General features: G+C 39.0%; 1 protein-coding gene across 1 annotated transcript in view; it reads right to left on the bottom strand.

The window, feature by feature from the left end:
* Positions 1-186: 186 nt before the first annotated feature.
* The window catches only part of CUL4A (cullin 4A), a 31,819-nt gene continuing 14,735 nt past the window's right edge, over positions 187-17,270 (bottom strand). Inside the window, exons 9-20 of the mRNA XM_083735280.1 lie at positions 16,971-17,038; positions 16,141-16,259; positions 13,324-13,516; positions 10,003-10,107; positions 8,762-8,872; positions 8,452-8,537; positions 7,760-7,867; positions 5,531-5,644; positions 3,743-3,848; positions 2,395-2,567; positions 1,711-1,863; positions 187-1,512 (exon numbers count right to left, since the gene is read on the bottom strand). Coding sequence (XP_083591406.1) covers positions 1,417-1,512; positions 1,711-1,863; positions 2,395-2,567; positions 3,743-3,848; positions 5,531-5,644; positions 7,760-7,867; positions 8,452-8,537; positions 8,762-8,872; positions 10,003-10,107; positions 13,324-13,516; positions 16,141-16,259; positions 16,971-17,038 — 1,432 coding nt within the window. The 3' untranslated portion in view covers positions 187-1,416. The remainder of the gene's footprint in view (positions 1,513-1,710; positions 1,864-2,394; positions 2,568-3,742; positions 3,849-5,530; positions 5,645-7,759; positions 7,868-8,451; positions 8,538-8,761; positions 8,873-10,002; positions 10,108-13,323; positions 13,517-16,140; positions 16,260-16,970; positions 17,039-17,270) is intronic.

Below are 17,270 nucleotides of genomic sequence, written 5' to 3'. Positions count from 1 at the left end.
CATGCTATTGCAAATAGGAAAGAGATTGTCACATTCATACAGTGGAAAAGCAGTTACTATGCACGAGATCTGCTTTAAGTAAAAATCAGATTTAAAAGTTTCTATTTGCTTAAGATTTTTTTTGTGAAACAGGAAAATGGGAAGGAAAATTCAATGAATGTTGGATTCATCACTAACTCATAGTAATGCAGATGAGAAAAGGATTTTAATTTGCAGAAGTCAAAATAATACAAGGGAGTTTATATAATAAACCAAGTTACTAATTTTATGCAAAGCATTTTAATAAAGATACTACTAACATTAATGACACAAAAGGTCAAACTCCCTTTGGTTTCTTTTAAACATACATCATTAGGCGTATCCTGTAAAGCCAGCAGTTACAACTGTCTGTTAACATAGCTTTCTTTCTTCAAAGTTCGGTGAATTTCCATGTAAATGATATGAAACAAGCTACTTCATCTGTCAAGGTAAAACTATGAGAACAATCAAATCTTCCTGCGTGCAGAAAGTCCAGAGAAACTTTGCAAATGAATGCACAGTATGGGATACAAGGGAGGAAAGCTACCACAATAGGAATATTTTCTCATGTTTTCTCATGTTTCAGCAAGTATGATCCGAAGAGGAGCTGGATTGTTTTCATTACAGGGCAAAAAAGCCTTAAAAAAATATGTTGAAATTTTCTAAGATCATGCCACTGTAATTACCCTGTGTGTAACTTTTAGAATAAAACTATATTATCCTGTAGTTTCATTTTTTTTACATGAAAGGTTATAAACAATTATCCCAGAGCTAGAAAGTGCTTATTTGGTTCACCTTCATGTGGCCAAGAAGAAAATATATTTCACCAATGAATATCTGAGCTCATTAGAAAGCTCATCTATTGTTTTTAATGCAGTTATCCTCTTGGCACTTGATCCATCTAAACAGGGATAAAGTACAGAAAATAAAAAACAAAACAAAAATCTAACAGAACAAACTAGAATTCTTGGTGCATAGTTAAAACTTCAGTGTACCCCGAGACCACTGATTGTTCTTCAACAGTGTTTAAAAGAAACTCAAATAATTCTTGAAGCGAAAAATGGCAGCGTAAAGTATTTTTATGATGTGCTGTCAAACACACACAACCACTCTTCAGGCAAAAGAATTATATCATACAGAGGACAATTACCATTCACTCCAACTCCAAAATAAATTTTGAACAGAATTCTGAAAGAAATCAAGAAGCAGATCTAAAAATAATTGTCTCTGAATACCAACACAGATACTAGGCAAGGATGTTTCAAGTATCAGCAGTACATGCAGCTGCTTAATGAACATCATTCCCAGTTCTGCTAAAAGTAAGGTTTGGGAACAACACAAGTATCCATTGTTGGGAAGCTAATGTCCTCCTGTTTTATAAAAACAGTTTCCTCCTCATCATGCAACATAGTGGTACTGATTAGGGTTATCTTTGTCTCTCTCCATATAGTCTCTGTCTATGAGAGATTCAATCCGCTTTTTCAAGTCTCCAGGCTGTAATAAGAGAATAAGTTGACACAGTTTAGCAATGTAAGGACAAACGAAATAAAATACTAGAGAGACAGAGAGACAGACAGATGGAGACTACACTCTGAAAATGATAATGTATTCTGTGATCACAGTAATTTTACCATAATTGTGCTCCCAATTTCGCCTCTCCCTTACTGTATTATACATTAATATTTCACTCACCTTTACTGGAAATTTTAGCTGATTATATAACTCTGAAACAAGAAGATTGTGACTGAGTGTCTTCCTCATCTTCATTATTCGTACTATAGCTGCATCAATCTGATACTGTCTATCTTGAAACACCCTTTCAGTTGTGCTGACTTGCTCTTCGACCTGTACGGCAAGTATGAAAAATATGCATCAATTACCCTGACACACAAACACACACATGTGAATATATACATGCATATTATTTGGTTAATTATAAGTAATTGATAGTATGGAGAGAGGATCTATACCAAAAGAATTGGTATTGACGCTATGGCATGGCCAGCTTTTGGGGATTAGGCAAGAGTGAAACAAGAGTCAACTAATGGTTGCATCATGTAAATTTGCCTCTCAGAAAGGAAAGGCAGCACAGGCTATGACTGAAATAAAGGTCAGATAAATATTTACAAATTATCTACAAATTTAACTGGCTGAATCCATAACCATGTCAAATGTTTAGTTTTCACCCCTCAAAACAACCCCCCTCTCTGAGTCTAACACTACAACACTTGGTTGAGCCTGGAACAAAAACACTTCTATTCAGGGCTGAGAATGCAACACATTTTTCATACATGTCTTAACCTCTCTTGGTTAAACCCAAACACCACCGCACTATAGACAGACTATTCCAAAGAGCTGTCCGCATCGAATACATACCGTTTCTTTCATCTGGATTTGATTGATCTTTATTCTGAACAATTTATGCTTAAAATCACCATTAAAGGCAAATTTGTCTCCATCTTCTACATCCTTTCCTCTTGGACTTTTATTCAGTACTCTTGCTTTACCACAGGCCAGAGACTGCAAGGTTCTTTTTAATTCGCTGTCCTCTGTGAAAGGGGTTTAAAATGCAAATACACAGTGGAAAACTGTTTACAATTGCTGTATCAATGCCATAAAGCACAGACTGAAGAGGAAATGAGCTGGAAAAGTGTTGAGATAGGGGTAGGTGGAGATTGCTCTAGTTCAGTCCTGAAAATTTCCACGTATCTACTTGCTTAGGGGAGTTAACAATATCCTAGGAGATCAGGATATTAAACAGGATATTACAAACTGCTTCTGTCCCCCTCCCTTCTGCTATGGTGCAGAAGACTGTGAAATACAAGCCTGCCATATACAAGTAGAGTAGCACCTCGGCTTACGTTACCCTCGGGTAACGTAAACTTCAGGTAGCGAAAGTGGCAAACCTGGAAGTGTTTCACCCTGGGCATATGAGCAGAAACGCTCTGCTACACCACAAGCATGCACAGAAGCAGTCTGCCGCCACATGTGCAGAAGCAGTCCCTCCAGTTGAGGAAACCTCGGGATCCGACTGGAGCTCCGAAACGGATCCCGTCTGCAGCCGGAGGTACCACTGTACAACTACCATAGTAGTTTGCTTGGGGAAACACAGCAGTACTATTGTGGATCCGTGTGCCTCCCCGGCTTTTCTTCGATGCTTAAGTAGAGAAAAAAGCATGAGGGAATTGCCAGCTACCATAATGCAAAGCAATCCATAGGCACAATATTCAGTTCAGAGCTCCATTCAGCTCAGAGCCCAGGGTAAACTACATCCTGTATGTCATAGGCAGTTATTGGAAAAACTGCTATTTGCAGCCTAAATGTGTTCCACAATTTGTTCTGAAACAACAGTAGTAACATGTAGTACTGGTATCTCTTTGTATTCATGTTTACCTCTATTAATAAAGCTCTTGTAACAAGTCATTCTCCTGTACAGTGGTACCTCTACTTACGTTCACCTCCGGTTATGTATCCTTTAGGACACGTACGTGGCAAACCCCGAAGTATTTTTCTGGGTTTCGCCAGGCGTGCATGCGCAGAAGCACTCTACCGCGCCGCATGTGTGTGCAAAACAGGCACTTCCGGTTGCAGAAACCTCGGGATCTGACCGGAGCTCCGGAATGGATCCCGTCTGCAACCAGAGGTACCACTGTATTTTAATCCGATCACATTTATGCCAGATCAAATCCACAAGACACCTGTCTTCTCAAAAACTATTACTTACCTATACCAGTGGCCATTTTAATTTCTTCAAAACTGAATTCATCTCCTTCATTGAACATTAAAAGCACTAATGTTTGGAAGAGTGACACCTGAAACTCCTTCTTGCCCTAAAACAAACAATATATTTATAACATTACACACATACACACACACTAGCTTAACTGTTAATGACGCTGTCCCCTGTTCTTTATCAAAGGTCATTTATCTGCAGGTGGACAGAACGATTACAAACAAATCATATACATATGCTGAACACTGGAATGGGTTAAGTTACCTGCCATACTCTACCATATCTTTAGGGGGACTTACTCTGGCCTTGGCTATGCCAGGATAAAGGACTTATGCCAACGTATCTCCAGATGAGCAGGCTCTATGTTGGAGAGCCAACTATTCTAAACTCCCCTCATTCAGGAGGATCTTGGGTTTGAGTTGCTCCCTTTGTGTTAGAAAGGCAGGAAGAAGGAAACTGATGGATGACGGGTTTGGCATTAAACCATTCTGAGCTAAAGTGAAATTCAGCCTAGGAATTTCCAAAACCCACCTCTGCTATTTCCAGAATTGTTTCCCATCCTTAGTTCCAAACAGAATGCCAAAAGTCATTGGCCCAGTTCAAACAGTACACTCCCTGACTCACACTATGTGCAACAAAGGAGCAAGATTCCACCTGACACTTCTCAACATCTGTGCACAGACGGAGTATTTTAATAGGATAAATCTATGGCTAATTTTTAAATCTATGACATTAAATCTATGGCTAATTTTTTTCTCAAATGAATCTCTGGAATGACCATAAGCTTCAGATCTACATGTATCCAATTATAAATGCTGAACTCTAAATGTCTGCACAAGAAAGATAGGCAAGTTTCATGGCAAGAAGGCACAATCTGATTCCTGCACCATGCATAGAGAAAAGATAAAAAATATCACATGAATCAGAAGAAGACTACCAATATATTTTTGCTTGCACAGTAGAATCAGACTCAAAGTTGCAGCATAATATATATGGACTGATAAAAAAAATCTCATAGAATGTTGCTTAATGTGAATGCTCCACTGTTCACCAAACAACCAGTGTTTATGTTCCACAGATTAAGTGCAAGTACTCTTTCACACCTAATTGACCACAACTGCTCTTATACAATGTAGGCAACTAGTAGCATAAAATATTTCTGATCATCAACCTCTGAAAATCCTTATGGCTCCTGGAAGTGTGAATTTATTTTATGTATGGCCAGGGCTCCTTTTCTAGAAAAAAAGCTGCCAGAACATGTTGACCTTCTTATAGAGGGGAGCTTTTTAAAGCCAACAGTCAACTAGCCAGGACAGGCAGCTCAGGCAATCCATGGAGGAGCTTTCAGGCCAGGCCAGCTCACCAGCAACCATACTGCTGCTGCATCTGTCCTCCTCTCCCTCTGCCACCAAGAATCATTTTGGGGGACAAACTGCAAGCCTGCAGTAGTGGCTGGTGAGGCAGCATGAGTGGGACTCTGTTGCATTCCTGGCTTCCCAACACTATGAGTCACTGCAGCTTATTGAAGAAGGAAAGTGAGCAGTGTGTAGAGCTTGGCGCATGGTGGCAGAGTTGACCCTGATTCACTGCACTGAGTTCCTTGTGCCTTGTACTTCTTCTCAATAAGCAGCAGCAACTTGGGGTACTGGTAAACCAGAAGAGCAACAGTTACACAGACACCACCCCTTGGGCTGCTATGTGTAAGGGAAATGGAGGGTTTGGGAAAGCTGTAAATGGGAGCGGGGGTAGAAGAGCAAAGATTAAGTTATTCAAACACACCTCTTTAAATTCTGCTTTTAGGACAGCATGTCCTAAACTAGTTTGCCACTGAAGTTTTCGACCACTATGCTTTCCAAGATAAAAAGTCTTAAATACTTCTTGAAGTTTAACCATCTGAAATACAAGAAATAATAAGAAAAATAAACCCAGGCAAACACAAATCCAGGCATAAATGGCAGCTAAATACAAGTAACATTCCATGTATTCATTCGTGTCTATAAGTAAAGCAGAAAACCAAGCAAAGAATGCAAATTTGTACAATTTGCATGATTTGTTCCAACTGCAGGATATCGGCTTGTGGCACAGAAATGAATGCTCTCCTTGAACATCCCATTAATATGAATGACTAGGGGAGAAGAACTCAACAGCCCTTAATCAGTTTTGGAAAACGTGCAGATACACTGCATTTATCCAGGATCTTACATTTGGCTTTAAAAATTGTTAAATCAGAATTGAGTAGGCTCTAAGGCAGGGGTGCACAACCTGCAGCCCTCCAGATGTTGTTGAACTACACCTCCCACCATCTCTGATCACTGGCTATGCTGGTTGGGGCTGATGGGAGTTGTAGTCTAGAAATATCTGGAGGGCCATAGGTTGTGAACCCCTGTTCTAAGGAGTGGAAGTAGATAAAAGTATACTGAAAGGTATATTTTGTCATAGCACCCCTATATTTCATGCAGAACTACTGCATTCAGACAAAATACACAACCCATTACTCCTGGGGATACTTCACTTTAGGATTCATGATGTGCGAGTATGTGCATACATGTGCACACATTGAGTGATTGGATGTCTGCATGCTCCCATGTCAAGAAGTTTCAGGAACAAGGTATTATAGGCCAGATAGAATAGTTTTCACATTCAGGAAGCTTTCGACATGAGAGTACATTCATGTATTCAACCTCTAACCCTGCAGTCTGAAGTTATTGCATCCTAGGAAGAATTACCATGTGCATTCCCTGCACTACTGGCCAGTGTTTCCCAATTGTTGGGTGTTTATACTACATTTTTTAAGATTTGCCTTGAGAGAGTCTTTAAACCTCTTTTGTTGACCACCAGCATTATGCTTTCCATTTTTAAGTTTGGAATACAGTAGCTGCTTTGGAAGGTGACAATCAGGTATCCGAACAACATGACCAGTCCAGCAAAGTTGATGTTGAAGAATCATTGCTTTGACATCTTTGCTTCTTCCAGTACACTGGCATTTGTTCGCCTGTTTTCCCAAGTGATATGTATAATTTTTCAGAGACACCATTGATGGAATCTTTCAAGGAGTTGCAGATGTCGTTTATAAGTGGCTCATGTTTCCACAAGCATACAGTAAGGTTGGTAGTACAACAGCTTTGTAAGCAAGCATTTTGGTTTCCCTGCGAATATCCCAGTCCTCAAACACTCTTCACTTCATTCGGGAGAAAGCAGACTGGGGCAGACCTGACCTGACCCAACCCTAAGGTGGGATGAGGCGACCACCCCAAGCGGCACCCCCAAGGGGTGGCGTGCTTGTTCCGCTGGTCATCTTTGCAGCCAGTCTCCTTGGCTTCTGGGGCAGAGAGAAACCCAGAAAGGATCTCACCGCCACCATGGCAGGGGAGACCCTGCAAGGGAATCTCACAGAGGAGTCCTTACGGAGGTTGCTCCCAGTCCCTGCATTGTGGGATGCTTTGCCTCATGTGCCAAAACACCTCTGGTCACCCCTGGTGGTGGAATTAATAGCATCTACAGGAGCTACACACTTCCTTATGAGCAGTGGTGAAGCTACTGTTTGGGGGCTATGAGGCAACCAGCAATGAGGTCTGAGTAACCATGGCTATCTTCTCCAATGGTGTTATTCCACGACAGATCACCACACCTTTACAACATCTGTGCTACTGACTCTCACGACTTCGGGATTGTTGAAATATATACAACAAAAAATTAACCCACTTGAGTTGTGCTACTCAAATTGGGCCTCCTATACCCCAAAATTTTAAGGAATGTTGACTAGAGTCACTTCTCGGGGCCCCATATGGAAAAGTGCTTGTCCGTCAGCACATGCATGCAAGGCTGAATACCTGATCTAATGACACGGAACAGCTTTCACCAAAAATCACTGAAAGCTTCTGTGCTCTTGTTTGTGCATGTGTAAACCCCAATGTATGAGCTTCCAGAGATCAAATCCAACAAACCAACGAACATCAATAATATGGGGGGGGGGGGGTCCCAACACGTCAAGTATAGTTGAAGACTTACCTCTGGAGGCAAAAGGACATCCATAGGTGTATAAGTTGGCCAGTATCCCATTGTAAGTATATTTACTGTTAAGTCTATATTCCCTGGGTCCTTTTGATTCTGTATGTACTATGATAAAAAAAGGAAGAAAAGGATTTTCAGTCATGTTAATGAGTTAAGAGGTTTTGCCAGGGAACAAAGAAGGAAGGAGGAAAGAAATCACTACTGCTGCTGCTAATTATTATTTTCTACAAAAAATGTCAACTTTATTCAAATAGTGTAGCAATTTCCACCAATATTTACAGCAAAATTGAATTTAATCATTGACACAATGACTTAAAACTGTTATTTAACAAAGGTTGAATTCAGTGATACTCTACTTGCATGGTAATGTTATTAAAACTCAAAACAATCTGAAAATAAGGAGCTTAAAATAACATTTAGAGCTGATGTTGGAGCTATGAAGCTACAGTTAAAATTAACCACAGTTTAGGGTTCATAGCAAATACTAAACTGCAGCTAACGAAAAATGAAAGCTTCTGATCTACTCATGGCTGTGCCAGAGGTCTTGGGTGGGGGTGGGGAGTGTGCAAGTCCAATGTTCATTGCAGCTCATTTCTGTTATGCTAAACCATAATTTATCAGGTCTGAAACCAGTCATATCAAACCAGCTCAAAATTTCACTGAACTCTCCAACTGAAGTGAAATCTTACCTGTTTAAACTGAACCATAACATCTTTTGAAAGTTCCATATCCTTAAACATTCCTTCCAGTTTACTGGTGAAAGCAGCACCACATTCTGTTATATAAAACAAGAAAAAGTAATATGGATGCAGTAACTTGAACTGTCAATTTAGGCACACAAACTCTTCAGAAGGAGTAAAGCAAACCAAACATGAGATTTTTTAAAAAAATGTGCATTTGTTTGGCATCATAGATTTCCAAAAGGACTAACCTGTTCCATTTCCCCCTATATAAGGGCGCAGACTTGTAACTGAAGGAACCAAATTCACAAATGCTTACCATGCTTAAGCTTAGACAACATAGATTTCTCAGCATCTACTGAAGCGCTTTTTCCAACCAGAAGTCTTTTGGCCAGATCCTTTTTATAAAATGCTTCAAATACATCTTTACCTGCATGGACAATGTTGAGGAGGATGAGAAAAAACATCACTAAAGCACGTGCTGTGACTTTTTTTTGAGCCACAGTAGAAAAAATTTAACTAAGAATATACATGTGTGTCTGTCTGTGAGAAAGCATAGGAATAATCCTACAGTATATTTAAAGGAAGTAGCAGAAGCAAGATTCTGTCACTTTGTTGTTGTTTAGTCGTGTCCGACTCTTCGTGACCCCATGCACGCCAGGCACCCCTGTCTTCCACTGCCTCCCGCAGCTTGGTCAAACTCATGTTCGTAGCTTCGAGAACACTGTCCAACCGTCTCATCCTATGCCATCCCCTTCTCCTTGTGCCCTCCATCTTTCCCAACATCAGGGCCTTTTCCAGGGAGTCTTTTCTTCTCATGAGGTGGCCAAAGTATTGGAATCTCAGCTTCAGGATCTGTCCTTCCAGTGAGAACTCAGGGCTGATTTCCTTAAGAATGGATAGGTTTGATCTTCTTGCAGTCCATGGGACTCTGTCACTATAGACCTCAAAATACTACAGCTTATACAAACGGCACTTGTTCAGTAAATAACTTAAAACTTGATCTACACGTTCTACCTGTGAAAGTGCCAAATTTCAAACTGAGCTGATAAAATTGCCACAGATATAGCAAGTTTAAAAGTGCTGGAAATACAAAATTCAACTCTTCCTCCCAATTATTAAAATAACATATATATTTCTTTCCCATTCTGGTGAAAAGTACCAATGTGCTTTATGTAGACTTGTTGCAGAACCTACATGTCTGTTGGGTTTCTCAGAAGTTATAACAATGCTTCCGGCCCCATTTCTATTGAAAACAAGTAGCGGAAAATTGTGTTGTGCATAGCTGAAAGAAAAATTGAAGCTAAAGATCTTGTCATAAGTGCAATGTTTGTAGAGGGAGCCACAATTCCTATTCCTTTAGCTATAAAATATCATTGGGTGACTCCTTCATTGTGCAGTTTATAGAGTTCAATCTTATCCTTCTAGCATCCGCATGAAACCACTGTGTGGTGTCATTTACTGCAACATGCATCAAGCCTTTGGTATTTTGGTTAAAAACTCAGCAGTGCAGAAATGTATGATACCCTTTAAACAGTTGTTTAAAAAGAGATTCCTTACCATGAATAAATCTAAATATTATCATAATTTTGTCAAGGATTCTTTCCAGCTCTTCATCTGTTGCTTCCTTATTGCCAGCTCTTAGCTTTGAGTCCACATGTTTTGCTAAAAAATAATTAAAAATAAACAGCTTAAAACTAATCTTGGGGTGCGGGGGGGAAGGATCACTAGGTTTCCACATATTAGTTTTAACACATCTAAAACTACACTACGAGTTTTATAAAAGTTGAAAGAAACCACTCAATGCCAAAAACGTATAGTCTAATAAAAATATGACACAAAAAATGAAAGAAAAGCCAAAAAAAGAAGCAGTGGCTGTTTTCCTGTTATAATGCTGCAAACAAGTAGGCTGCTTGCATTTCATTGGCTTCAGTGAGATTAATCCGGTCTGTGCATAAAACTGCAATATTTACAGGGTTTTAAAAAATCCAAATCCGTGCCAGACTCAGAGGAGGGAAATATGAGGAGGGAAACTTATGGGCAAAGAGTGGCAGCGAAAGTAGAACTATGCTGGTGATGATGATGATGAAGACAAAGCTAAAAATTAACAGTAAAAATAAACAGTTCGAAATTAATATACAAATCTACAGAAAGCCAGTGATAGTGATAATAAGAATGATATTATCAGAGTGGCAAGTAATAATAAAAGTAAAATAATAATAATAATAATAATAATAATAATAATACAAGTAGCAGAATTGAGAACAAAAATCTGAAGCGTTCAATGTGAAGCAGGAAAACCAGTTAAAAATATTACAGGTTAGGTGCCGTGATAAAATTAAAATAGTAGTGAACAGAGGCAGTAAACTGGCAGATATGGGGAACTGATGAAAAGAGTGTGAAAGAGAGAAATTTAAAGAGGGAAATTTAAAATATGCCCACATTTACCAAAACTATGAAATAGTATTTCCTCTTTCTGTACCTTTCTTTACTGTACAGTGAAATTTGTATACACCCACCCACCCATGTAATCTGAATTTTTGTAAAGCTTCAATATTTATATAAAAAGCACTAACATATTTACGCACTACTTATAAGTTAGGGAATTTTTTAATATTAACATACTACATGAAAGACCTAAACTTCTTTATTTAATTTTTTACTCTAAGCTATTGTAATGACTTAAAATATTTCCAATGGCTTGATACCCCAAAAAAGCCCCCAGGATTACACCATGAATCTGAAGATAAAAAGACCGCCTTTTCCAATTAGAAGTAGAATGAATGAAAAGGAAGAATGAAAAGGGCATGTTAAAAGGTGAGGACGCATTCTTTCACTCCCTTTCCTTACTCATGGTTGTTAGAGGCAGTCACTGTAAAAGCAGATCCAAAAGCCCCTTGATATAGATAGCACCAAGCTGTTTTTAAATATACTAAGTTCTTATAAGCCATGCAAAATCCCTGAACCCGTGGGAAAGCACAGGGTGTGCACATAATAAAGCAAATAATAGAATTTTCCACTCCTCATTACAGAGCTCTTAAGAGATTTCTACACAGATCTCAATCTAGATATAAATTGTGACACAACAGTTTCCTTCTGAATGCTTTATGCACAAACTAACACCAGCTGCAAAATAAGTGCAGGCTCTTTTGACGGTAGGGCAGCTAAATGAGATTTGTTAGATGGTAACTCAGGAGAGGGCCTTCTCTATGGTGACACCCTGGTTGTGTAAATGCTAAATATATAGCTGGCACCATCTCTGTTGAATCTTTGGCAGGCAGCTAAATCACACTTGTTTGAACAGGTATATGCTGAGCAGAGGGTAAACATTTAAAACACATTACTTCCTCCAAAGAATCCTAGAAACTGTAGTTTATAATTCCCAACATCCTTAAAAACTAGTTTCCAGGATTCTTTGGGGAAAGTCAGCTATGTAGTCTGCGTTTGCTTCTACTGCTGTTTTAATGTTGTTTGGTTGTCAATGGGTTTCATCTGCGCTGTGATTCACTTTTTATGTAACCATTATGTTTAACTTGTTTTATTGTACTCTGACCTGCGACTGCTTGTTGATAAGGGGCAGGTTTAAAATGTTCATGATTAAGTAAGAAAATAAATAAGTGCAGGATGTGGCCAAATTACAAAAGCTTATCAGCTGAAGTCTATGTCCCACGAGACTTCTGCAATAAGATAGCCAGGTTAAGAACTGCAGGGGCAGTTTTTCAGTTGTTCTGCTCCTGCCTCGAGGGTCAATTCAAGAAAGCAGGAACCTGCTACTCAGCAGATGCTATTTAACATCCACATCAAACTGCGGAATGGAGGTCATCCACAGACTTGGGACTTGAGTGGCATCAGTATCCTAACAACACTCAGTATCCTAACAGCACCCACCCAACTAACCCAGTTAGTTAGCCAATCAAGAGTATATTACCAAAGAGCAGGGTAAATAAAAGTAAGAGTAAAATCAGAATTAGATCATATTTCTTTCAAAAAGGGAAACTGGTTAAACATTAAAACTTTTGACTTTTATCTCCTGCCCCCCCCCCCCCGCCCAAAAAATCCATTCCGCATGTGATAAGGACTGCAAGAGCACTGGTGTTAAGAGATACTGGAGGAAGTGTCTGCATGCCTACTCCCCATTGAACTCTCTCTTCCCAGAATTTTACCTGTTGTTATATCCACTGCTTTTGGGAATACAAACTCATGCCAAATCCAGAATTTAACCAGAACTTTTATGTCCCACTTCTAATCAATATTAAGACAGCTGTGGTTCCACCCCTCCTGCGTTAGAGGACAATGGGACAACTTCCATGGCAGGGATATGAAATCTGTGGCTCTCCTGATGTCGACTACAACTCTCATCACCACTATAGCCATGCTGGCTGAAGCTGATGGGATTTGGAGTCCAGCAACACATGGATGAATCATCTCTGCTTTATGGTTTGTGTTCTTTGGATGTGCTTGGGTGCGTTTGTTTTGGTACTTTGGAGACCTTAGGAAAGACCACTGCTTTAGATAGCTCTAACCTCCCTCGCCTCTCTCTTTCATCAGATCACCCCAATAATAAGCAACACAACCAAAGTTACCTCTGCCTCTTTTGGATCTTCCTTAAATAGTACTATGTTGTAACAGCACTCTAATTTCCATGCAGTTTTCTGAGCAAATGCCACCACAGTCAGTCAGAATAAAAACAAGCACAGAGGCACAAGGAGAGGAAACAATCATGTCTCTTAAGAATGCAGCCAACATCCTTATCAGAATACACACACAAGTAAATATTTTCATAGAATAGATATTGTACTGCTGGACACTGGCATATTTAGCAACTTAATCCTAGACAGTATAAGTTTTAGAAACAGTATTTTTGCAGAAAAATAGTTGTACCTATAAGTTCTGCTGGTTTATTTGGTCTCTTGTTGATAAACGTTTCAAAAGATTCTTTCATCAAGTTTATACATTTCTCATTTTTCTGAAAACACACTTCTATTATATGATCCACTTTGTCCTTAAAATCTAGCAGCTCTTGCACCATATCCTTGTCTTTTTCAGGGTTTACCACTATTGTTGTCCCATAGTTCTGCAAAACAAACACTTTTGATGAAACGTGTCAATAGTACTTACCTCTCTTATTTCCTAATATTCCCCCACCATTTACATTGATAATAAAATCATTTAAATCACAGTTGCTTTAATGCACCTGAAACATTAAAAACACCAAAACATGAGAATCGCACTACATTTTTTTTTAAAAAAAATACACTTAGTAAATGTTTTTCCAGCATGTGATGCTAATTGACACAGAAAATCTGTTTGTACAGTACTAGTTTAGGCACAATACAAAACTATAGTTTAGTAATACAAGAACAAGTCTTCTCTTCTGGCAGTCTTGCATACTCCCCCCCCCCCCCACTTCCTTAGCATAACCACTGGAAAGAGTTTGGAAGCTTGTACTTCAGTTTCTGATTTAACTGCAATTTGCTAGGGCTATCCAAAACCCAAAAAACTGTGCTTAGCTTAACTATGAAGCTAGTTTGCTTCCACTAACCATAGCCAAGATTAACCATTGTCCAGAGATTCAGCCAACACGTTAAACCGAGATTACTCTAAATTGGAAACTGAAGTATTTTATTGCCTCCTCATGGCCACACAGCAAGTCTGAATACAGCCACAGATCACTGTTAAATAATATGAAAAGGCAAAATATGTTTAGGGAACATTCAGAAAAATAGTACGCTGTGGTGTGTTGGGGGAGGGGTGAGGCTTCTAAACATACCTTTAATTGCAATAGAAAGTTTAAAAAATAGCAACACTCCTCAACTGTGAAGTCTTTGTAAGTCATGTATGAGAGGGGAAATATACACAGGGGACACATCATTTTAGGCAGATGCAGCTTAAATATTCAGAACATCTAATAATTCTGCTGTTGATTAATAAGAATTGCTATATGACAACATGCTGCTGTATACCTCATTTCCTAGCTGAAGTGCTTCTATAGTATCCACCTGTGGGATACTAAAATGTAAGGAGCTCAAGCAAGGCATTACATATACACACAACACACACTTTTCATTTTTCTTTCCTGACACTAAATATTCTGTGGCTACTGTGTATGGTCAATCCTGTAAAGAGGCTGGAAGGTTCCCATAAGTTTTTTTTTTTTTTTTTTAAATAGCTCTTGTATGTCTGCAAATTTTGGGGTTCCTCCAAGCCTGTAAACACTTCCCTCTTATTTCTCGGTGGCTCAGCTTTGCCTGTCACCAGCAGCAATCACCACCAGTTTGCTGTTAGGAGGAGTGATAGCAATTAAAATAGTATTGGTAAAAGATGGCTTTTGTTACATTGCTCTCAAAAGTTTCCAGTCTTACACCTTAAACCACTATGGAATTGAGAATATTTCTGAAAACTTTATTTATTTATTTAATGCTAAAATGGTAAGGTAAAAGGTAAAGGACCCCTGACAGTTAAGTCCCATCAAATTTGACTATGGGGTGCTGCACTCATCTCCGCTTTCAGGTCGAGAGAGACGACCTTTGTCTGCAGACAGCTTTTCCGGGTCATGTGACCAGCATGACTAAACTGCTTCTGGCACACAAAACACCGTGACGAGTGCCAGAGTGCATGGAAACACCGTTTACCTTGCCAGCACAATGGTACCTGTTTATCTACTCGTGCTGGTATGCTTTCAAACTGCTAGATTGGCAGGAGCTGGGCCAAAGCAATGGGAGCTCACCCCGCCGTGCAAATTAGAACTGCCAACCTTATGACGGGCAAGCCCAAGAGGCTCAGTGGTTTAGACCACAGTGCCACCCATGTCTCAATGCTAAAATACTGCAGACTTAAAGATAATAGATAGCAATGTAATTAGACAAAACAAAAAAACCCCACCATCCCTATCCCACCACTTAATTTTTCTTTCTCCTAAATAATCACTACGTTAAGCTGACAACATAAATTCAGAGGTAACATACTGTCAGCTTTAGCCTTCCATAATGAGTGATCCACTTCTTAACCTGGTTATTCTTCTGGTCTTTTAATATCTGTGAATTCAGCCTCTGTGATTCTAGCTACCAGTCAGGAGAAAGCCCTCAAAGAATTCTACCACTCCTAGGTTCTTTATAAATATAAGGTGGTTTAGGTTTTCCTCAGGCAGATCTTCTTTGCGAAGCTAAACCACTCCAAACACCAGAAATACGATTTTCTAAAACAAAAATTGTGCTTAACACTTAGGGTGCTTACTACTCCCATGGTTCTTTTGTATTCCCTCTCAATATGCAAATGTGGCCTTCCTGAGGATGGATTGCAGGCAGTAACAGCGCTTCTAGAAGTAGGTGGCTGCCACACAAACTGTTTGTTGCTTATAAGTGGATTGCTGCAAATACTGCAAAATATAGTAGCCATGGTTCAAAGAAGGATTTTTTCTTCTTATCCTGTGGTATATTTTTCCACATGCAAAGTACACTGCTATATTCAACTTTGATAGGACTGCTGCTGAACAGTAGAGAAAACTGAAATGAAGCAAAGTTTCACTTTCTCAAGGACTTGCCTTGCTTTCAGTATCTGATCAATCTTTTTGTTTATTCAATAAAAAGGGGATTTATTATGAATTGGTTGAAATTCTAAGATACTCAGAATCTAGATCAAGCAAATCATTTTTGACTTTTTTAAAAAAAAATTGCAACAAAACAGCATGTTTCTAAATACCTTGATGTATTCACTCCAGTGCTGCAAGAGGAGCTGTTGTCCGGTTTTCACACGGCTGAAAAGCTGACACATCTGGGTGAGATCTGCTATTCTGTTTTCATCAAGCAGATTATCAAGTCCTTAAAACGAGAATGATTAACACGTTAAATAAGATGGTATTGTTAAAAAATGGAACAGAACTTTCTGTGAGTTTAAAGCAACAGCATCTAGACATTATGGTGGTTGCAAACAATGCAACTTTTCCCCCTGTAAAGAATATATGATTGACAAGTGCTTTATATACAAACTGAGTTTCTGTCTCTCATATACATAGATTTTTAAGGTACTATATCCAAATGGATTGGCTGTGGAATTCTAATGGGCTAGATTTGCAACAGCTTGTCCTAACAAAACTATCAGCCTGTTGAATTTAAAATATTTCAGGGGATTTTAGTTCATGGAAAAATACAGCCCTGTTATTGCTATAGCACCAAGAAAGAGCTCTGTCAGTTATAGAGGTCTGCGATTAAATAAGCAGTTTTCAGAGAACTATCCGTGACCCAGCATTCCTGGCAACTCCTTCACATACAATGTTAGCCAGTTTTATGAACAATTTTATGAAAATTTATACATATCCCTTAACTTTTATTGCTCTGAAAAGGGTTTGCTTACATTATTTGTTGCCAGTTGTGTGTGGGAATGTGTATTGGCCATCGTATTTTAAGAATACTTGTTTGTTCCAATGGCTTTTCCCAGGCCAAAGAGGCAGCTGTACAATCTGTTTTCAGTTTCCCATAAAATGTGACCAGATTATGCAGCTTATAAAAAAAAAGCTAATTAGAAAAAAGTACCTTTTTGCAAAACAGCTGATAAGTGCTCTCCTAAAAGCTGCCTCTCCACACAAGCAATGAGTGGCTTCCTGTTTAAGGCAAGAAAAAGAATCTATGAATACCTGTACAATTTAGGAGGAAGAGCCTTCAAAAGGTGTGCAAGTGTACACTCTTGGTTGCATGTACAATTGTAGGTAAAATACAGATCTTAGGTTCACCAACTCTATGTTTAACTACATACACAGAGGGACAGTATAGCAGAACGAAAGTATTCAGTTAACAACCCAGCGATTACTGATGTAGAATCATCGTGATCTTTAC

The sequence above is a fragment of the Podarcis gaigeae genome (genome assembly GCF_964106915.1).
Source record: "Podarcis gaigeae genome assembly, chromosome: 4".
NCBI classification, from domain to species: Eukaryota; Metazoa; Chordata; class Lepidosauria; order Squamata; family Lacertidae; genus Podarcis; species Podarcis gaigeae.
The sequence above is the reverse complement of the archived record's forward strand: the minus strand, read 5'-3'. Positions and strand labels throughout refer to the sequence as shown.